Raw genomic sequence first — 23,295 nt, 5'->3', positions numbered from 1 at the left:
TTTTTGTAATTTTGTGCGTTTAGCTTTTAAGGAGATGAGCAGCCCTCAAATGACACATTTGTGTGCGGCCCACATGGATCCCTTAGATATGTCAGCAGTCACGTTTTCCTGAAAGTAGTGTTGCAGACAGTCTGTGATGGATGCTTTGTTTGCTAGGTCAGTTAATAGAGAGTCATCTAGTCTCCAAATGGGGGAACGAGGGGGAGTATGTGTCAATTGTAGGACAACAGTGATCGGGTGATGATCATATAGCAGCAAGGGTTCAATCGTAGCCTTTAATAAGCTGGGAATGTCTTCTTGTGTGAGAAAAAAGTGGTCAAGTCTAGAGTACTTCTTATGAGGCGGCGAATAATACGTATAGTCCCTAGCTGTCGGGTGAAGGGTACGCCAGGTGTCGTGGAGGGCTAACAGTTGTAACTGAGATTTAATAGCTTTCAGTGCCCTATAGGTGAGACAGGAGGATCCATTGGACGAATCTATGGAAGGTACCAGTGGGACATTGAAATCTCCACCAAGGACCAAAATGCCCTGGTGGAAGGCTATAAGGTGGGAAATAGTTTCTCTGAAGAAGTTTACCTGTTGGGAGTTTGGGGCATATATATTGGCTATTGTAATTGGGCGGTTGTAGATGTGGCCTTCAACTAACAAAAAGCGGCCTTTCGGATCTCTGTGGACATCTGATATTATAATGGGGCAGAGCTTCGAGATTAGGATGGAAACTCCTTTGGATTTAGCTTTGGCATTGGTAGCGTGGTACGCAATGGGATAGTGAGAGTTTTGGAATGGTGTCCGTGCGGAAATGGGTTTCCTGTATCAGGGCCAGGGCTGCTGTTAGAAATCACGGGGCCCCATACAGCCTACACTAAAATTATTATTAGCGGACACAAACATAACAGAGAATCTGTGTAAATGAGCCCTTTTATAATAGAACAGGGAGGAGGAAGCAATTACAGGAACAATGCCCTGTGTCTCTCCCTGCAGCAGCTAAAAGCTGGTGGGAGGGAGAAAAAACTGCTTTTATCTGCTGCAGAGAGCTGCACAGGGCATCTTTCTGTAATTGCTCCTCGTATCGACAACACTGATTCATCTTGCTGTTCGGGCCCCTCTGTGTGTCGGGCCCCCTACAGGAGGACTGGTGGTCCCCCCCTATCAGCAGCCCTGATCAGGGCAATGTGTGCTTTCGATTCATGAATAGTATGTAGTAGTTGGGATCTTTTTTTCGGGTGTGTTCAAGCCACGAGCATTAATTGAATATAGCTTAGTAGTGTTGGGTAAGTTCATCTGGGGTCGGGAGATAGGATCGGGAGGGCTAGAATGTGTCATGGTTAGCATTAGGAAGGAGGAGATGACCGGGGGGGGTGGAGGAAAGGGGGCGTGGGAGGACTAAAAGAAGGAAGGTGCCCTTCTGTTATTGCGATGAGTAGTCGCTATAGGGGAGACGGATTGGGGGGTGTAAACCACTTTCTCAAGTGGTGTGTTAAGTCGTGTAGTGTAGGGTGAGTTAGAGGGATCCCCCACCCGAAGGTAAGTAATCCCTGTAAAGCACCCTGCCGTGGGGTTGGCGAGGAGGAAGCCCAAGGTGGGTGTGGTATAGGACGAGAAGAGTACAAAGGTGAGAGTGAGTGTGAGTGTATGGCCCCTCCAGGACCAGAGAGACGTGCACTTATCCCTAAAAGGTATATTCCCCAAAGGGGCGTTGGTAGGGTGATGGTAAACAATAACATTGACAATAATAGCAACAAAACAGCCTGTAGCTGTGAACTTTCAGTTAAAGAACATTATAGCAATAGGCTCTTAATAGCCAACCTATATAGCTAACAAGCAAGAGGTGCCAACCATTCTCCAACTATAGAGATAAACAACGGTAACAGTCCCAACATGTATGGTAATAAAATGTATAACAGTTGCGATAAGCAGCATACTTATCCTGAGGGATGAGAAGCACAGACCAGCCAGTCGGTGCACTGGACAACGATGTTCAGGTGGCAGTAAACCGATCAGAAATCACCATAAGGTGGGTAACTTTCTAAACGAATCTGTGTGGTGGAGACAAAGGGAATCCGACATCGTCATGTGTGAGAGCAAGCGACGGTGGAGCGAGAGAGGCGAGTCCCAGTAACAATAGAGGTATGCCGGAAAAGTTCGTTTCCAAATCAGTGTTGCAGTCTGTATCGTCAGATGGGTGAGGACTGCAGGGAGCCATAGAGATGCAAGCATAAAGTTCTGATCGGCGAAATGACAACCGGGAACGAACGGCTCAAAATGTGCGAGACAATTGACATCAACAAGATCATTGACGGTGGGTGAGGCCGGCTGAAGAGACAGTGTGTCGTCGTATTCGTGAGGTAGGCTGAACGTGAGTCAGCGTGGGGAGCCATTGCCTTAACGGTAATGGAATGGAACATGAAAAGTCTCCATCAAGGGCAGTTGCCAGTAGCCGTAAGAGAGTTAAGGCAAATCGCTAAGGAAGCCCGGGCTGGTGCCAAAGGAGGTAAGTACTTCTCAACATAGGTGAGTTTTGACGTTTTAAGTTCAGGAGATGTGGAACAGCCGCTGAGCTGGCCGAAACAGTCAGAAGATGAAGTAACAAAACGAGGGCAAAGACTCCAACAGTAAAACTCCATCAGCAGAACAAAATAAAGTGGGTGTCTGCAGTGGAGAGCAAAGCAGGACATCCAGACAGGGGGCAGTGAAGGCATAGGCCTATGCAAAAAAGTAATGTAGAGCTGCTCAACTGACCTTCACTGGCTATTCAGATGCGAGAGTCTTCAGTAATCTCTTCGTGCCCTCCTGGCGTGTGGAGAAGTCGACGGTATGTGGTCCCTACGGATGGTATCTGGAGGGCGTTGTCCTCTGTAGCCAGATGGGGATCTCCATCTGCGATAATGAATATCGTGGGTATCCATGGGTTCCAGGTGGTGAGTGACCGGTTTATATGCCAATGGACGGAAGTTGGCATACCAGTTGGGGACTTCCAGCAGAGGGATGTTCAACGTGGCACAAAAGTTTGAAAGGTCCTCAGGAACCTTAAGGAATGCTGTACGACCTTGATGGGAAGCCGTTAGGCAGAAGGGGAATTTCCACTTGTATAAAATGCCGCAGGTCTTCAGTGCTTCTAGCAGCGGGCGTAAGTCTCTGCGATGTTGGAGGGTAATACCGGAGAGGTCTTGAAAGATTTGAATAGGCGCAGATTCGTAAGATATTTGAGGTCTGGTCCTGGCAGCTTTCAGGATGTCCTCCTTGAGGCGGTGGTTGACCAGGCAGCAGATTACGTCTCTCGGCGGGTCCATATCACGGCCTTTGGGGCGAAGGGCACGGTGGATTCGTTCAAAGTCAATAGAGGCTTGTGGGGATCTGTCCAGCACTGTGTTAAATATGGATGTGATTGCTGTGGTGACGCGTTCTCCATCGACAGATTCAGGGAGGCCTCTAATTCTCAGGTTGTGTCGTCTGCCCCTGTTGTCCAAATCCTCCATGTGTCTCTGCATATCCCTGAGCTGTAAAGTGTGGCCATCAATCTTCCTTGTAGTCTTGCGGATTGCGGTGTCATGTAGTGCAGTCGTTTTTTTCTACAGTCTGCACACGGTCTGTCAGTGCTCTGATGTCCACCCGAAGCTCAGCAATGGCGGCTGACAGGGTGTCTTTAATGTCTGTAGCGATCGTTTTAAGATCCAGCATACTAATTTGTTGCTGCGAGGCTGGCGTGCCTTGTGTACTGTGACTGCGGTCCTCATTGCCTCTGGGGTGTATTGTTTGTGAGGTCTCCGTCAGGATAATGTCATTGTGGGATGAGGATAGCCAAAAAGTGTTCCCTGTGACACTGCGCTATCCCAAAAAACAGAAAAAAGCTGCTCACACAATCACAAGGATAAAACAGTGAATAGTAAACAAATATCAAATCAAAGTGTAGCGCTTAACAGAGTGATGAATGATCTAATTAGTACATCATCATACAATTTAACCCAGACACCTTAAGTGTGAAATTTCTCAATAATATATAAACATAAAAATAAAATTACAAATTCGAAAAAACTATAAATGAATTAAAGTCTCTATATGAAAAATTGATCCAGTCCAAACGTGAAATACGGGTCACCATCCACCTTCTTAGATGAGACTAGCATGCAGACACCCTGTGATATTCCCGTCACCTTTAGAAATAAAGGCTTACCGGATATTATGGATCCAAACGAATATACATTCGAAGGATCATGCAGGCTTATACATTTAGAAACCAAGATCGTAGATGTAAATTTTCAGGGAAGTAACAGGTCAGACTCCTCATGTGGTTGTCCCAACTAGTTGTTAAATCCACATCGGTACACTCCAGCTCAAAATGTTGAACTCATACAAAGGAAAATAAGGAGCCACAATAGTGTAAATCCGTTTAAAAGAAAAAAATTTAATAAAAAGTAATGAACTCACATGAAACCAAAGAAATCAAGCGCTTAATCCATAAAAACAGTGCTACAGCAGTAGTCCCGACGCGTTTCGTCCTCTACAGACGTCTTCTGGGGTAGCACTACACTGTAGCATCATCACTTTTATAGCAAACAATCAATTTGGGCAAAAATTCCATCTGCCTGTGTCACCGCGTGTCATTTCCGGTTTAAGATGGCGCCCGGCGTGCGTTCCACGCCTCGTTATAATGTTATAATATAAATCAGCAGGCAAACCATGCTAAAACATATATGGAATAAACCAATAAATGAAAGCTAGGTTGGCCCAAACTGAAAATTAACCACATGTAAAAAATTGGAATATGTTCCCCTCTATAATAATTATTGATAGCATTTCCGGGTCACGATTGAGCTCGTAAGGGGCGTGGATATAAATCCAATAGATATCCCACTATCAACAGAGCCAACCACACTCCAGGGAAATACTAACATAGTGGGCGTGTCATACAAAGACCACCAATGCCTTCGTCCAGCGGTGCTGGAACGCACCGCGTACCGGAAGCATCGGCACTGCACGCACGTCCGACGCGAGAGGCGGCGTGTAAGGAGACACGTCACACCAATCAGAAAGCATCGGACATCGGAAGTGACGTAAAGAAAAAATACGTCACTTCCGGCCAGGGTGTATCCGACAACAGGAAGTGATGTGATGAAAATACATCACTTCCAGGTGTCAAGAAGGACGCATGTAAACATACGCCGGACCGCACAACCAAAAGAGGCTGTGCACCAAAAAGCACCCCCATTACCCAATGAAAAAATTCATATATGGAGTGGAATGGGAGCAGCCATATATGTACAAGAAAAAACATCTCAAACAGTTTTCTTTTAATACACAGTATATAACAGCACCGGCACAACGCATGTCCGAACATGCATTGTGATAAATGCTGATACCATCTAAGGCAGATAGAATTCTGTCCCAAAATCGGTAATAATAATACACCATAAACAACAATGGTAAAAAAACTTATCATTTACATAAAAAACTTGAGACAAATAAACAAAATAAATTAAAATAAAATAAAACACTGGAGTAAAATATTGTCAATGCACATACTAGCCATTATCAATGAAGGCATTAATATCCCATTCTATATTTAAGCCGAATGGCGAGTAAGAGCGAATCATGTATATCCAGTAGGTTTCTAGCCTGGAAACACCACGAGTCATAGCACCACCTCTCCACGGAGGTGTATACTTATCAATAGCTAGAAATTGGGTCCCTGTTGGGTCACTATTATGGTGTTCCCTATAGTGTCTGGGGACTGTGTGTTTAGAAACCTTGCTCTTTATTAAAGCTATGTGTTCCCCTACTCTAATCGCAAACGTCCTTGTCGTCCTCCCCACATATTGTTTGCCGCATGGGCAAGTGATCAGATATACTACATACCGGGTACTGCAGGTACAAAATGATTTTATAGTATGTGTTCTATTAGTTGTTGTTGATGTGAACTCAGTTGTTTTATATCTCCCAGCTATATTGAACTGGCATACTACACATTTTTTACAAGGGTAATAACCTGTTAAATTGTGAAAAAATGATGGACGACAGGGAGGGTTAATGACATTAGGGGCAATATAGTTCCGTAGGGATGGTGCTCCCCTGAAAAGTACTTTCGCCCGCTCAGGTAACTTTGAGCTGAGGACTGGGTCACTTCTTAGTACGTCCCAATGTTTATTAATAATGGTCTTGATTTGTTTATGCTGTACCGAAAAAGATGTAAGCATAGACCATCTGTAAGTGTCCTCGGGTTCTTGACGGGCTTTCTCAATCATTAAGCTTTCCCTACTAATGTCAGTAACTTTCTGTATCTCTACATCAAGAGTTCTAGCATCATAACCCTTATCCTCAAATTTTTGTTTGAGGAATACTGCTTGTGTCATAAACGTATCAAGGTCAGTGCAATTCCTTCGCAGTCGTAGGAACTGGCTGCGTGGTATCGAACTCAACCATGATCTATGATGGCAACTGTCGAGGGGAATGAAGCTATTCCTATCAGTCGGTTTGAAGTGCGTTTTGAACACAAATTTATTGCCTACCAATTCAATCTCTAGATCAAGAAAAATTATCTTAGAAAGGCTCATTTCGAACGACAGAGAAATGCCCCTATCATTATTGTTCAAATTCTTAAAGAATTCAGTCAGCGAATCCGATGAACCATTCCATAGGAGGAGGATGTCGTCTATATACCTAGCCCATAGGACCAAAGAAGGGTTCCCCTGGGCATAGACGACATCCTCCTCCCATTTAGCCATGAATAAATTAGCAAGACTGGGGGCAAATTTGGCCCCCATTGCTACACCCCGTTGTTGTAAATAATACTTATCGTTAAACCAAAAATAGTTATGTTCCATGGCAAATTCTAACAGCTCTATAAGATAATCGCATTGAAATGATGCCAAAGAGTCCTCGCGGTCTAAAAAATATCGGACAGCATCTATACCCATTCCCTGAGGTATGCAAGTATAAAGGGACGCTACATCAGCTGTAGCTATAATACATTGTTCGTGAAGCACTAAGCTTTCAAGTCTCCTGATTGTAGCACCCGTATCTTTAAGATAAGATGGGGTTTTTTTAACAAGGGGTTGCAAATAAAAATCTATGTAGCGGCCTATACGTGAAGTGACCGAATTAATGCCACTCACTATGGGCCTACCAGGAGGGCTCACCAGATCTTTATGGATCTTCGGTAAGTAATAAATTACAGGAATTGAGGGGGAAACGGGGACCAAAAAATTTTTTTCTTTGTTGTTTAATATTTTTTGATCATAGCCTTTTTTAATAAGATCCTTAAGTTGTTTTTTATATACGGTCGTAGGATTAATGGGGAGTTGCTTGTAGGTACCTGGCTCACCCAGGATCTTGTGCATTTCAGTTTCGTATTTGTCCCTGTCTAGAATCACAACACCCCCCCCCTTATCAGCTGGACGTATAACTACGTCTTTTTGTTCACATAAGGACTTAAAACCATTTGTTGGAAAAGTGTTTCTATTATTATTTTTCATAGGGAGTCTGTCAAGGTCCCTTATTACTAAATCTTTAAATATTTTTACAGCTGGTGCAGTGGGTACAGGGGGTATAAATAGAGATGGATTAGCCAACCTGGAATGTACAGTTCCCGATGTGGCCGCTAGATAATCCGTTCTGATATTGATATTGATATACACAAATTTATCAGAAAGATTAACACTCAACGGTATTTGGTAACCAATCCGTTCAGAACGGATTATCTAGCGGCCACATCGGGAACTGTACATTCCAGGTTGGCTAATCCATCTCTATTTATACCCCCTGTACCCACTGCACCAGCTGTAAAAATATTTAAAGATTTAGTAATAAGGGACCTTGACAGACTCCCTATGAAAAATAATAATAGAAACACTTTTCCAACAAATGGTTTTAAGTCCTTATGTGAACAAAAAGACGTAGTTATACGTCCAGCTGATAAGGGGGGGGGTGTTGTGATTCTAGACAGGGACAAATACGAAACTGAAATGCACAAGATCCTGGGTGAGCCAGGTACCTACAAGCAACTCCCCATTAATCCTACGACCGTATATAAAAAACAACTTAAGGATCTTATTAAAAAAGGCTATGATCAAAAAATATTAAACAACAAAGAAAAAAATTTTTTGGTCCCCGTTTCCCCCTCAATTCCTGTAATTTATTACTTACCGAAGATCCATAAAGATCTGGTGAGCCCTCCTGGTAGGCCCATAGTGAGTGGCATTAATTCGGTCACTTCACGTATAGGCCGCTACATAGATTTTTATTTGCAACCCCTTGTTAAAAAAACCCCATCTTATCTTAAAGATACGGGTGCTACAATCAGGAGACTTGAAAGCTTAGTGCTTCACGAACAATGTATTATAGCTACAGCTGATGTAGCGTCCCTTTATACTTGCATACCTCAGGGAATGGGTATAGATGCTGTCCGATATTTTTTAGACCGCGAGGACTCTTTGGCATCATTTCAATGCGATTATCTTATAGAGCTGTTAGAATTTGCCATGGAACATAACTATTTTTGGTTTAACGATAAGTATTATTTACAACAACGGGGTGTAGCAATGGGGGCCAAATTTGCCCCCAGTCTTGCTAATTTATTCATGGCTAAATGGGAGGAGGATGTCGTCTATGCCCAGGGGAACCCTTCTTTGGTCCTATGGGCTAGGTATATAGACGACATCCTCCTCCTATGGAATGGTTCATCGGATTCGCTGACTGAATTCTTTAAGAATTTGAACAATAATGATAGGGGCATTTCTCTGTCGTTCGAAATGAGCCTTTCTAAGATAATTTTTCTTGATCTAGAGATTGAATTGGTAGGCAATAAATTTGTGTTCAAAACGCACTTCAAACCGACTGATAGGAATAGCTTCATTCCCCTCGACAGTTGCCATCATAGATCATGGTTGAGTTCGATACCACGCAGCCAGTTCCTACGACTGCGAAGGAATTGCACTGACCTTGATACGTTTATGACACAAGCAGTATTCCTCAAACAAAAATTTGAGGATAAGGGTTATGATGCTAGAACTCTTGATGTAGAGATACAGAAAGTTACTGACATTAGTAGGGAAAGCTTAATGATTGAGAAAGCCCGTCAAGAACCCGAGGACACTTACAGATGGTCTATGCTTACATCTTTTTCGGTACAGCATAAACAAATCAAGACCATTATTAATAAACATTGGGACGTACTAAGAAGTGACCCAGTCCTCAGCTCAAAGTTACCTGAGCGGGCGAAAGTACTTTTCAGGGGAGCACCATCCCTACGGAACTATATTGCCCCTAATGTCATTAACCCTCCCTGTCGTCCATCATTTTTTCACAATTTAACAGGTTATTACCCTTGTAAAAAATGTGTAGTATGCCAGTTCAATATAGCTGGGAGATATAAAACAACTGAGTTCACATCAACAACAACTAATAGAACACATACTATAAAATCATTTTGTACCTGCAGTACCCGGTATGTAGTATATCTGATCACTTGCCCATGCGGCAAACAATATGTGGGGAGGACGACAAGGACGTTTGCGATTAGAGTAGGGGAACACATAGCTTTAATAAAGAGCAAGGTTTCTAAACACACAGTCCCCAGACACTATAGGGAACACCATAATAGTGACCCAACAGGGACCCAATTTCTAGCTATTGATAAGTATACACCTCCGTGGAGAGGTGGTGCTATGACTCGTGGTGTTTCCAGGCTAGAAACCTACTGGATATACATGATTCGCTCTTACTCGCCATTCGGCTTAAATATAGAATGGGATATTAATGCCTTCATTGATAATGGCTAGTATGTGCATTGACAATATTTTACTCCAGTGTTTTATTTTATTTTAATTTATTTTGTTTATTTGTCTCAAGTTTTTTATGTAAATGATAAGTTTTTTTACCATTGTTGTTTATGGTGTATTATTATTACCGATTTTGGGACAGAATTCTATCTGCCTTAGATGGTATCAGCATTTATCACAATGCATGTTCGGACATGCGTTGTGCCGGTGCTGTTATATACTGTGTATTAAAAGAAAACTGTTTGAGATGTTTTTTCTTGTACATATATGGCTGCTCCCATTCCACTCCATATATGAATTTTTTCATTGGGTAATGGGGGTGCTTTTTGGTGCACAGCCTCTTTTGGTTGTGCGGTCCGGCGTATGTTTACATGCGTCCTTCTTGACACCTGGAAGTGATGTATTTTCATCACATCACTTCCTGTTGTCGGATACACCCTGGCCGGAAGTGACGTATTTTTTCTTTACGTCACTTCCGATGTCCGATGCTTTCTGATTGGTGTGACGTGTCTCCTTACACGCCGCCTCTCGCGTCGGACGTGCGTGCAGTGCCGATGCTTCCGGTACGCGGTGCGTTCCAGCACCGCTGGACGAAGGCATTGGTGGTCTTTGTATGACACGCCCACTATGTTAGTATTTCCCTGGAGTGTGGTTGGCTCTGTTGATAGTGGGATATCTATTGGATTTATATCCACGCCCCTTACGAGCTCAATCGTGACCCGGAAATGCTATCAATAATTATTATAGAGGGGAACATATTCCAATTTTTTACATGTGGTTAATTTTCAGTTTGGGCCAACCTAGCTTTCATTTATTGGTTTATTCCATATATGTTTTAGCATGGTTTGCCTGCTGATTTATATTATAACATTATAACGAGGCGTGGAACGCACGCCGGGCGCCATCTTAAACCGGAAATGACACGCGGTGACACAGGCAGATGGAATTTTTGCCCAAATTGATTGTTTGCTATAAAAGTGATGATGCTACAGTGTAGTGCTACCCCAGAAGACGTCTGTAGAGGACGAAACGCGTCGGGACTACTGCTGTAGCACTGTTTTTATGGATTAAGCGCTTGATTTCTTTGGTTTCATGTGAGTTCATTACTTTTTATTAAATTTTTTTCTTTTAAACGGATTTACACTATTGTGGCTCCTTATTTTCCTTTGTATGAGTTCAACATTTTGAGCTGGAGTGTACCGATGTGGATTTAACAACTAGTTGGGACAACCACATGAGGAGTCTGACCTGTTACTTCCCTGAAAATTTACATCTACGATCTTGGTTTCTAAATGTATAAGCCTGCATGATCCTTCGAATGTATATTCGTTTGGATCCATAATATCCGGTAAGCCTTTATTTCTAAAGGTGACGGGAATATCACAGGGTGTCTGCATGCTAGTCTCATCTAAGAAGGTGGATGGTGACCCGTATTTCACGTTTGGACTGGATCAATTTTTCATATAGAGACTTTAATTCATTTATAGTTTTTTCGAATTTGTAATTTTATTTTTATGTTTATATATTATTGAGAAATTTCACACTTAAGGTGTCTGGGTTAAATTGTATGATGATGTACTAATTAGATCATTCATCACTCTGTTAAGCGCTACACTTTGATTTGATATTGTGGGATGAGGAGCTAGCGTCTGCGGCCTGTGAGGAGCTGTGGCGGGAGGACGCCATGTTCCCCCGTTGCGAGCGAAACATCTCCGGGATGTTTCCCTGCAATCGTCCGGCGGCGTGTTCCCTTGGAGAGCGGGAACGGGAAGCCGAGGATGTGCGGGAGGCTGTGCCCATCTCTTAGAGCGATGTAGGGGCGAATATACCTGCCAATTCAGCGTTGTGGGTCCTGAGGTGCCGGAGCTTACCAATTAAGCGTCCGCCATTGAGCTCCGTCAAGCCACGCCCCTGGATATACCCAATAGTTAAATAAAAATAAAATGCCCATTCTATTTTTGTGAGGGGGAAATTTACTTTTTAGATTTACCAGGTCTGTCTGTACCCAAAGGAGGTGATTAAAGTGTGACAATGCCTAGCCTTTGTGCACAGCAGAAGTGAGCATATACAGTTGGCAAGCATATTGTGTCAATCTGCAATGTTAGGTGTATAGGAATTTGAGGTTGAACATTTTTCTTCACCCTCCTAGTATTGCCTCTGAGTCGTCTTTATTTTACTCTGTCCACCTATTTTAGATGTGACATATCGGAATCCAACTTGGGTAGAGATGGTGGAGCAGGGGGAGGAGCATGGTGTTGGGAGCCCTGGACAGAGGTGGCTGTATTAGCGTAATCCAAAGAATTGTGAATTAGATGCAGAAAAATCTGTCTGTCAGGTCGGCCACATGTTGCATGCAATAGTACTAAAATCAGATGTAGAGAAAGGTGTTAAAATCAGGTAGTGCTCTAGTGTAAGGAAGGTATCACTCTGAGGTTCAGTGTTGCACAGCAGCCTGGGTGCAGACCGACCTTGTGGCAAAAAAAAGGGGGGAGGGGGGGAGGAGAAGTACCTTTTTTTTTTTTTTTTTTTTTAATAAGGGCTGTAGGCAAAAGTTGTGGTAAAGTGTGCCACCTGGGGACACAGAGGTTGATTTACTAAATGCACATCTACTGTGTACTTTAAGTGCACTTGCTCTGAATTGAGGGGAAGCTCTGCTGGTTTCTATCATCCAATCATGTACAAGCAAAAGTTTGTGTTTTTTATTCTCCTTTCGTGTGACTGAGTATTCTTTGCAAAGTGAAACTTTAACTCATTTACAATGAGGAAGCAAGTGCACTCTGTTTGCCTTTAGTAAATCAATTCCTAGGAGTGATTGAATTTTGGCATCTAAGTTTGAAAACTTTACACTTTAAAATGAACACATTCCAAAATAACCCAATTTTTTTACAGTAACTGTTAGAGATGCAGGCTAACTAGATGCTTTGCACAAAGCGCCTAGGCGAGCACCCATGCAGGATTCAGTGTCTGCAGCAACATTACAGGTCATCCCCAGGACATGGGGTCTGGATATGGCTTTCAATGATGTACTGCTTCTATTGTTGTATCCAAAGACAATGAAGCGTTGATTGAAAGTAAATTTCTATCTGGCAGTGACCTCCCCATTATTTCATCACTGGTCGCGTTTATGGCTAACCTGAGTACATTGCCTGGTTATATCTAAGGGGTTCAAATCATTCATGAACTTACAGAACCACTAGAAACTCTCTAGACTTTCAGTATCTCCAGATAACATTTTTACACCACTTTAATTCTCGTTTGCTGACCCTAGCGTTATGTACTCCACAGCCTTCCCCCCCCCAAGCTATGTAGCCAAATGAACATCTGACCTAAGCTTAGATCTCACGCCTGAAGATTGTCAGGACATTTTTCAGGCTACCTACAAAGGTATCCCAAAATATTGCAGCATTGGAAACTTGTAGTGTAGTGTCACGGTTGTAATTATTGCCATATAGGATAGCACATTATGTTTCGGGCTATATGTCGGTCTGTTTTCGGGACTATGGTGAACTCAGAACTTGCCTACACTCATGGTGGACCTGACCCTTAGTAGGTCTGTTTGGGACTAAATCGTTTTAATTTTAAAAGGCACCTATTTGACAGAGCCATCCAACCCAATCGTCAGCTCTGCTAAATGTTGCACCTTCAGAGCTGACCAGGAACGCATCTTATCTTCTACGTCGCAGAAGCCCGTACTATGCACAATTACAACTAAAAGCAGAGTCACTTAGGTGATGGTATGCGTTTTGATCAAGGTAACACTCAAGGAGAGGGCCAAGACATTTTATAATTTGGCAACCCTGGACTGACAGATACCTGTCCGATGATTTTGATGTGACTCTTGGAGACCCAATCTGTTCTATAATCCTAATACCGATTTGTACTCCCAGCATCGCCACCAGTACACTCCCCGGGAACCACCCCCTCCTTCCTTTCTTCTCCTTTCCCCATTTGTCTACTCTTTTTAAACCCTCTGACACTTACTGTATACTCTCCTGACTATGTTTAGTTCCTTATTATTCCCTGAGCTGTGGCTGAGCTGGACTATTTAAATGCAGACGATCTCACCCTCTCTATCTTGACTGTGTTAAAACTGTGGTTGATGCCATTGCCTAATCAGGCCTACTCTGAACTTATCGCTGTATTACTGCTCTTTATGCAGCGCTGTGCAATTATTCCAAAGCAGTGACTGCCTGTACATTAGGGCCGCCGCCCCCTCTATACACACCACCCCCTATTTGAATAAGGGATATGCATGAATCTATCCGTGGCCACACCCTATTCATGCGTCTGGCCCCTTTCAGGACACCAGGCGCCTGAATTTACAGCAGCGAGGGATGTTTTTTGAAGCACCTGATTAGAGCCATAGGCTAGGCTTCAAAATAGGGTGGACTTGGAGCGCAGAGCATTGCACCATGAGCCCACACAGGTGTTACAACAGAGAATAGTAATTCGCTGTTGTAATGCCGATCCTCAATCCGGCCAATCAGAAGCAGGTCTGAGACCCGATTTTTACGATTGGCTGAAAAGTGAAGACTCCTGATTGGCTGCTGAGGAGGAGGGAGGAAACGGAAGCCACCTATGCCCGTGGAGAGCAGAGGAAGTGAAGGCTGTTGCTCCTGCTGAGGAGCAAGGGAAGCCACCAGTGAAGTGCTGCATAGATGGGGTAAGTGCAAAAGACCCACCCAGCGACCAACCGACAGGAGGGTGTAACTGTTCACCCACCCCCCCCCCCCCCCCCCCCAGCAAAAATTACCACCTGCCGCCACTGTTCCATAGACAATAGTGCACCTGTGTTCAGATCAGTAAATAAAAGGGCCCTTATACTCCAGTGGGCACTCCATTAATACCAAGTTTTTCTATCCAGGATTGCAACATTCTTTTATTAAAGCGGTAGTAAACCCGCAAATTTTATTTTTTTTTTTTTTAAACCTGCAAAGCAAAAGGCATAATGAGCTAGTATGCACCGCATACTAGCTCATTATGAAATACTTACCTTAGAACGAGGCCCCGACATCTGGCCCAATCCACGCCGAGGGAGCTGACATGCTCCCTCTGCGTTTCTTCCGGGTATCGCGGCTCCGGCGCTGATAGGCTGGAGCCGCGATATCGTCACTCTCGCGCATGCGCGCGGGAGATTTCATTCCAGCCGGCCGGCCACTGGCTGATTTTTCAGGCTGAGAATCCCCTTGTGCGCATGCGCCGCTGCAGTCAGCGGCGCATACCGAGGGGAACATCTCTTAAACCGTACAGGTTTAGGAGATTTTCTTTTTACCTACAGGTAAGCCTTATTATAGGCTTTTCTGTAGGTAAAAGTTAAAAATTTGAGTATACAACCACGTTAAGCACAAAAGGCTATTCAGCGGCAAAAAATAGATCATATCCACAAAGGAAAACTCAAAAGCTCATTTTCAGGTCAATATAGTCCATCTACCAGAAAAGAACGCTCTTCCTTCAGCCAGGAAAAGCTTCAGCCGAAAAGTCCAGACACAGTGGTGCCACATGGCCCAGCCAGCAATGGAGCTTTTCTATGTGTATTCAGACTTAATCAGGTGCAGCATTAGCAGCCCTCCAATCACTCCCTTCCCATATGCTATTCCTTTTTAGCTTTCTCATTCATTAACTCCTGCTGTGTCGCTTACAGCAGTAATACACCAGAAACAAATTATTGCAGTTTACCAATCCTTAGATGTGGTGGCTACATTCGTTTTCTTCTTTTAGACTCCCCCACCCCCGTTTTCACCTGGTGATCTGGCCATTAACCCACCTCCTATATTAGAGTGTCCCCACTCTGGATGAATGAGAACAGGGGCACCATGGACAGCAGCATTGTCAGTCTGGAGGTAGGAGAGTGTAAAGCCTCGTACACACAATCAGATGACTGTTCGTCCTTTTTTTGTTGTGTGGTAGTCTCGCGTTGAAAGTGAAGAGGTTAATTTCAAATGTATTCTGTCGTACTAGAATTTTCAACTTCAGCAGTGACATAGTGTGTTGAATAGTTTTGTATGTATTCTTTTGTTTCTGAGCATGCATACTCTTGCTCTTACGATTTTTTTTTTTGTACAAAAATCGGCCTTTAACCACTTAAGGACCGAGCCTCTTTTTGAGACCCTGTGTTTACATGTTTAAAACTTTTTTTTTTTTTTTTTTGCTAGACAATTACTTAGAAAAAAAAGAATATATAATGTTTGGAGGCTCCAACACCCTAGAGAATAAAATGATGGTCATTGCAATACTTTTTTTTCACACCGTATTTGCGCAGCGGTCTTATAAGCACACTTTTTTTGAAAAAATTCACCTTTTTGAATAAAAAAAATAAGACACCAGTAAAATTAGCCCATTTTTTTTATATTGTGAAAGATAATGTTACGCCAAATAAATTGATACCCAACATGTCACACTTCAAAATTGCGCCCGCGCGTGGAATGGCATCAAACTTTTACCCTCAAAAATCTCCATAAGCGATATTTAAAAAATTCCACAAGTTGCATGTTTTTTGCGTTACAGAGGAGGTCTAGAACTAGTATTAACGCTCTACCAATCGCGGCGATGCCTCATGTGTGGTTTGACTACAGTTTTCATATGCGGGGGGCTACTCACATATGCATTTGCTTCTGTGCGCGAGCTCTTGTCGGGATGGGGTGTTTTAAAGAAAAAAAAAAAAAAAAATGTAAAAAAAATGTATTTATTATTATTTATTTTTTTTAAACAGTGTAAAAATAAAATTGTCACTTTTATTCCTATTACAAGGAATGTAAACATCCCTGTAATGGAAAAAAAAAAAAAAAAGCATGACAGGTCCTCTTAAATATGACATCTGGGGTCAAAAAGTCCTCAGATCTCATATTTGGACATAAATGCAATAAAAAAAAAAAAAATCATAAAAAAAAAAAAGACATTGGAAAAAAAATGTTCCCTGCTATGGTATAGAGATGGGTGGGGGCCATCCTAGCCTAACTCGTCTACATACCACAGAGAAGGCAGGTCCCGATCGCCTCCGCCACTACCGACTGCTCCGGTAAGCAGCGTGGGAGAGTGGCGGGAGGGGGGGGTGGCACCTCTCCCGCCGCCGATAACAGATGTCGCGGGGAACCCACCGCAGAGACCACCATTATCGTACACGCGACTGGCACCTGAAGAGATGTATATCTCGGTTGTGGCAGCAGCTGCTGCCGTTGCCGAGATATCCCTCTTCAAAAAATGGACGTACATTGGCGTGTGCCGGTCGTAAAGTGATTAAGTTCACGTATGACAACAATTTTTTTATAGTCTGCACATCCAGCTTTTGTCTGACAAAAAAAAATGGAATCGGCTGTCAAAAGCACCGTACTAAGGATCTGAAAATCGGCAGATCGTTCATTGGACGAAATTTTACTTCCGATTTTTTGTATCGTGTACGAGCCTTTAGATGGACTAGCAGATTTAGGCTGGCCATACAATTTTCTTATTCAATTTCCTTTGGATTTACCTTCAACTATGTAGTGTGATGGCCTGCCTGATTGCATGCATATTGAAAGTTTTTAGGTGTGACTTCATATTACGTGGTTTTGGCAAATCTAAAGGAAGATTGAATAATGTATGGCCAGCCTTTGAACTGAAGCCAAACACCAGATAACACTTTATAAGCAGTTACAGCAATAGTTTTATTTTTCATTTTTGGTATAAAAGTTTTTCATAAGTAAAGCTGATCAATGAGGCTGGGTAAATGGATTGTCTCATCCCTGTAACTGCTACATCTGCAGGAGAGCTTGTTCTTTTGAAAACCAACAGACTTACTGGCCAGATCACCAGGTGAAAATAAGGGAAAGAAAGCTTAAAAAATAAAACTAATGCAGCCATCACATTTAAGAATTGGTAAGCCACAAAAAATGTAATGTTTGCTTATAGTTTACTTTCACTTTAAATAGTTTGGGCCAAGCTGGCCTAATTGAACTATTTCCTTCACTAACATGCGCCCACTGGGCCACGCTGTATAAACTGTATGCATATAAAGTTTCCTCTGATTGGAGGAGTAAGCTGATGACGTCTAATGGGCACGCTGTATAAACTATATGATTACACAGCTTCCTCTGACTGAGTCAGAGGGGTGAGCTGATGACATCATGATCTCTGACTCGGTCATTGTTGGAATATAAAGCCGAGTACATGCAGAGCAGGGTGGGAATGCCTTGGCCACGGTGTGCTTGTGAAAGCTTCCTGGTGGGATTGTTCAGGTAGGTATGGACTAGTAAAAGAGCCTGAGCCTCATCCCTACTCCCAGGGGTTCCCTAGTCTATGACCAGCTCATATTCTACATCCTCCTTTAGTAGTAGTACACATTAGGCGCTGGGTTTGGATACAACCCTAGATGAACCCTTAAATAAAGGGAATTACTGTACATTTGCTAATATGTCTGTTGATCAATTGTAAACGGTTGCAATGTTACATATGACCACAAGATGGGGGAAGTTTACAGCAGATGCTGCAAGCTCAGTGTGTAATGTAATGGCCTAATCTGAAAAAAAAAAAAAAAAATTATATATATATATATATATAACACACACACACACACACACACACACACACACACACACACACACACACACACACACACCTCTATCCCCACCCCGGGGACATTTTCTCTCTATTTTCTTGACGGTGGGGGATCATATATGTTCATATGTTATTGCTAGATAGGTTCCTATATTTTTTTTCAATATTACACTAGCAACATCTCCCCAGTCACAGAATGATCAAAGTACAATTCTGCTTTACCTATTAGAGTCTTTCCCTCAAGAGCAGGATGCTGCAGACTTTTTATTGCTAAAGGAGGAACATCTATAATAAAGGAGAAGCTCTTGTAATTTGCACTTTTCTAGTTATAATATATTAAACAAAAATTGTTTGTTTTTTCATTGCTTTTCAGGTTTGTGGACATTTTGCTGAATTCCAGTCTTCGTAAACTTTATGACACTCATTCAGAAAAGGAAGAGGGCCCCCGCACTTCTTGACAAACTGTACAGAAAGCAACACCATCTTACCTTAAATGGTGTACAGCACAAGTTGAACTAAAAAGAAACACCATGAAAGGAGACTGTGAAGATGTATGCATCTAAGTTATTACCACTCTATCAGCAGAATTTCCCCTTCTAGCTTCAAACAGCAATACCTCAACACAGCAACAAAACAAAGATGTTATTCAAAATAAAATCCATCAAGATTTCATGGGGGTATTTATTGTGTCAGCTGCAATAAAGAACAAGTAAAAGCTAAAATACTGTCTAGAGTTGATGTTATCAGGGTTGTGTGATCGGTGCTCGGCCTGTTAAATAAGAGAAAAAACAGCCAGCATTTGGCCCGTGTGTAATGTCAGTCATTCCGACAGAAGCTGGCCGAGCATGCTGGAAAACCAGCAGCTGACCAATTCCCTGTCAAAACTAAACCGCTCAGTGGGGGAGATTGATGTACTAACATTGGGTTGTTAGTACAGAGACTTTGACCGGAGCTGTCAGTTTTTTTTTTGTTCAACCTGCTGGGTTAGTGTGTTCCAGGCTTTACGCGAATAAGTTTGCATTGTTTTAGGCAGCAGTTCAATGTTTTAAAGCCAGAGCATGGTAGCCAGGGAACTAGTATCTCGGAAAAAAAAAAAATGGGCAGCCCATGTGTCCATCAACAGGTTTGCTTTAATGGAGAAGTAGTACCAACGTTTGATGAAAAGGGGTCACAGGAGTGCAGAATGAACTGCACTCCTGTGATCCATAGGAAAAGTACAGATGGCAGGCTGACGTCAGAGAGGCGGTCCAGGCTCCGGCAAGATCACAACAATGAAGTCAGGATCCACCCACATGCCTGGACCTGCACCTGGCTCAGCGAGCCGCTAAGAGCCTGAGCCGGCCACTCTTGCCCCTCCATAGCCCAGTGCTCCAGTGAGCGCGGGGGGGGGGGCAAAGCAGAGAGCAGGTGACTGATAGTCGCCTGCTCTCTGCTCAGGGAGCACTGAGAACCGAGTGATTGGTGGTGTTTGATCACTCGGTTCTCTCCCAGTGTTAGAAACTGTGGGGGGCCGATGCTGAATCCGCCTAGGTAAGTATGATACTTAAAAAAAAAAAAAAAAAAAGCCATACTTGTCTTTTAGGCTTGCATACAAACCACGAAACTGCATCATTGTAGAAGTTAAAGGGACCCTCTACCCTTTTGATACAAAGAAAAGAACTGTCATTACAAAAAAGATTACAACTTTTGGGGGCATTTATCACTCGTGGTGGAGAAGCAATCCTCATTTATTTATGTGAACTTGTATAGTTCAAGTAAAGCAACAAAGCTTTACTTTTAGCTGAAGTCTAGAACAGTGTTTCTCATTCTTTCCTCAGTCAGGGCAAGTTCACATCATAGAAAACGCAATCTGGTGTCTCTTTGAAAGGGAAAAAAATGCTTACCCGGATGATCCCATTCGGTATAAATAAGTTTTTTTTTAGTAATGCGTGGACGGGAAACGCATTCAAAGGCTGTAAAGGCTTCAAAGAACCCAAGGAAGAGACCAGCCCTTCAGCTAACTCTGTTAGGGGTAGCATGCAAGTAGAGCGAACCATCTTTGCAAGCCTCTGTACTTCCGATTGTGAAGTAGGGATCCTTGGGAACTTCAAGTATTGTTTCCTCCGCAGAGAAATAATCGCATGTCTTTCCTCCCAATCATCTGACGGCAATACCCCATCCTGTCCCCATAATTCTCTTGGACCCTCCACTGACTGTAAAGAGTCTAAGGTGGGGGAGGGGTATCTAGGACGCTTCCTATACACTGGATGGAGGATGCAATTAAAGCTGCCAATCTTCCTTCTAAGCCTTGCAAGGCAGAGGAAAATGCATCTTTAGTAACCTCTACAGGGGCTGAAGTGTGTGAAGCAGTTGCACCACCGCTAGCTTCCAATGAATCACCCTGGCTTGCCATGACTGATCTCTCCGAAGAGGAAGATAGTATAGAGGCATAACTGGGATTCCCAGCCCGGGGGGGGGGCAGGGGGTGACACCTTAGGTACCTTTACGGTAGGTCTGGAAGACATAGTGCAACGCACAAGCAGAGGTACACACAAAATAACAGTTCTTTTGCTACTAAGTAACAATAGTTTTTCCTGTCTGGAAATGCCTGTTTACACCCTTATGTGAACAGCGCTCTGGTGTCTCTTAGGCCGCGTCCATATGTAGCGGACTGTCCGGCGGACTTCCCGCTGGACTGTCCGCCGGACTTTCCCACACACGGCACTTTTTCAGCGGATTAATACGGCGTACTAAGTCCGCCGGACTATCCGCTGTACTTTTGAAATGAACGGACTCGCCCACACACGCGGAGGAAAGTCCGCTCATTTTGAGCACGTCTCCAGGTAGGCGGGGTACGCGAAGGATGCGTCGCTGGCCCCGCCACCTGGTATGGACTTAAAGGGGAACCCCAACGGTGAAAAAAAAAAAATCGGCGTGGGGGTCCCCCCAGGTCCACATCAGACCCTTGTCCGAGCACGCTACCCGGCCAGCAGGGAAAGGGGGGGGACGAGCGAGTGCCCCCCCTCCTGAGCCGTACCAGGCCGCGTGTCCTCAACATGGGGGATGCCTTGGGGAAGGGAGGGCCGTGCGCCCCCCCCCACCCCAAAGCACCTTGTCCCCATGTTGATGAGGACAAGGGCCTCTTCCCGACAACCCTGGCCGTTGGTTGTCGGGATCTGCTGGCGGGGGGCTTATCGGAAACCGGGAGCCCCCTTTCATAAGGGGGCCCCTGGATACCGGCCCCCCACCCTATGTGAATAAGTATGGGGTACAATGTACCCCTACCCATTCACCTGTAAAAAAAAAAAAAAAACACAACACACAAGGGTTAAAATAGTTTATTGCACAGCTCCGGGGGTCTTCTCGCCGGACTCCTCCACTATCTTCTTCTAGCTCTTTTGCTAGCAGAGGAGCCCGGCTTTCTTCCTCGCCGCCTCCCTCTTCTTCCGACTTCGGGGGTCTTGTCCCCCTCTTCGGTTCTTCCTGCTGGGCCACCGCGCCTTCTTCAGATGTTGCCTCGTCGCATCCTCCGCTCACAATGGCACGGACGTGACGCGCGGCGACTTATATAGGGACATCACCGGATGATGTCCCCGCCCATTATGGTGTCACAGTCCCAGCTGGGACTGTGACACCATAATGGGCGGGGACATCATCCGGTGATGTCCCTATATAAGTCGCAGCGCATCACGTCCGTGCCATTGTGAGCGGAGGATGCGACGAGGCAACATCTGAAGAGAAGAACAGAAGACGGCAAAAGCGGCGAGAGAAGACCGGGCCACCGCCTGTAAAAGAGCTAGAAGAAGGCGTGGTGGCCCGGCAAGAAGAACCGAAGAGGGGGACAAGACCTCCGAAGTCGGAAGAAGAGGGCGGCGGCGAGAAAGAAAGCCGGGCTCCTCCGCTAGCAAAAGAGCTAGAAGAAGATAGCAGAGGAGTCCGGCGAGAAGACCCCCGAAGACGGAAGACCCCCCGGAGCTGTGCAATAAACTATTTTAACCCTTGCGTGTTGTTTTTTTTTTTACAGGTGAATGGGTAGGGGTACATTGTACCCCATACTCATTCACATAGGGTGGGGGGCCGGATTCCGATAAGCCCCCCGCCCGCAGACCCCGACAACCAACGGCCAGGGTTGTCGGGAAGAGGCCCTTGTCCTCATGAACATTGGGACAAGGTGCTTTGGGGTGGGGGGGCCGCGCGGACAAGGGTCTGATGTGGACCTGGGGGGACCCCCACGCTGATTTTTTCGGCATTGGGGTTCCCCTTTAAGTCCATACCAGGTGGCGGGGCCAGCGACACATCCTTCATGGGCCCCGCCTATCTGGAGACATGCTCAAAATGAGCAGACTTCCGGGCGGGAAAAGTCAGTTCATTTCAAAAGTACGGCGGACTGGCATACGCACGGCCGGATTGTCCGCCGAAATGCAAGGCCAGCGGGAAGATTGGAGTGCAAAACTACTTTCTAAGTCCGCTGTACTTTTGGGTAAAAAAAAGTCAGCCGGAGGCTACACATGGGGGGATTGTCCGGCGGATTTGAGTTTGCTGGACTTTTCCACCGGATTGTTTGATCGTGTGTACGCGGCATCAGTGTGACAGACTGCCTCTCTTCAGTTAAAAAGTCTTTCTGAAATGAGAGTGTCTGTGATATAAAGCCTCAGGTGGAACCTGATTGGCATCCGCATCGCTTCCTCTCAGCTATGCGGCGAGTGCTGTGTGTGTGTGGACGTTACATCCATACACAGTACCACGTGACCTTGTGGACATGCCCCTCTGCATTCTCAGGCCCTGCTAGGGACCCGAATGGCCAACACAAAGTAAGGTGAACATACTATACACCTCTACAAGGGGGGAGGGGGTTTCTGTTAGCAGATTTATAGGTTTTTTTTAAACCACAGAAGCATAGTGCGTTTGCCAATGTTACTAGGTGGAAGTGCTGGGTTGTAATTAAACCATGCAGCTAAAGCAGCTGCGTCAACCAATCAGCCACCGCCCATATAGAAGTTTATACACATCTCTG

General features: G+C 44.4%; 1 protein-coding gene across 1 annotated transcript in view; it reads left to right on the top strand.

Annotated features, from left to right (window-relative positions):
• Nucleotides 1-19,024, top strand: part of MTFP1 (mitochondrial fission process 1) — a 68,901-nt gene extending 49,877 nt beyond the window's left edge. The window contains exon 4 of the mRNA XM_077461199.1: nt 18,676-19,024. Coding sequence (XP_077317325.1) covers nt 18,676-18,760 — 85 coding nt within the window. The 3' untranslated portion in view covers nt 18,761-19,024. The remainder of the gene's footprint in view (nt 1-18,675) is intronic.
• The last annotated feature ends 4,271 nt before the right edge of the window (nt 19,025-23,295 follow it).

Source organism: Lithobates pipiens, unplaced genomic scaffold, assembly GCF_037356315.1.
Source record: "Lithobates pipiens isolate NorthernLeopardFrog02 unplaced genomic scaffold, aLitPip1_a1.2 Scaffold_3, whole genome shotgun sequence".
Classification (NCBI taxonomy): Eukaryota; Metazoa; Chordata; class Amphibia; order Anura; family Ranidae; genus Lithobates; species Lithobates pipiens.
Note: the sequence above shows the minus strand (reverse complement) of the source record. Positions and strands in the feature narration are given on the sequence as shown.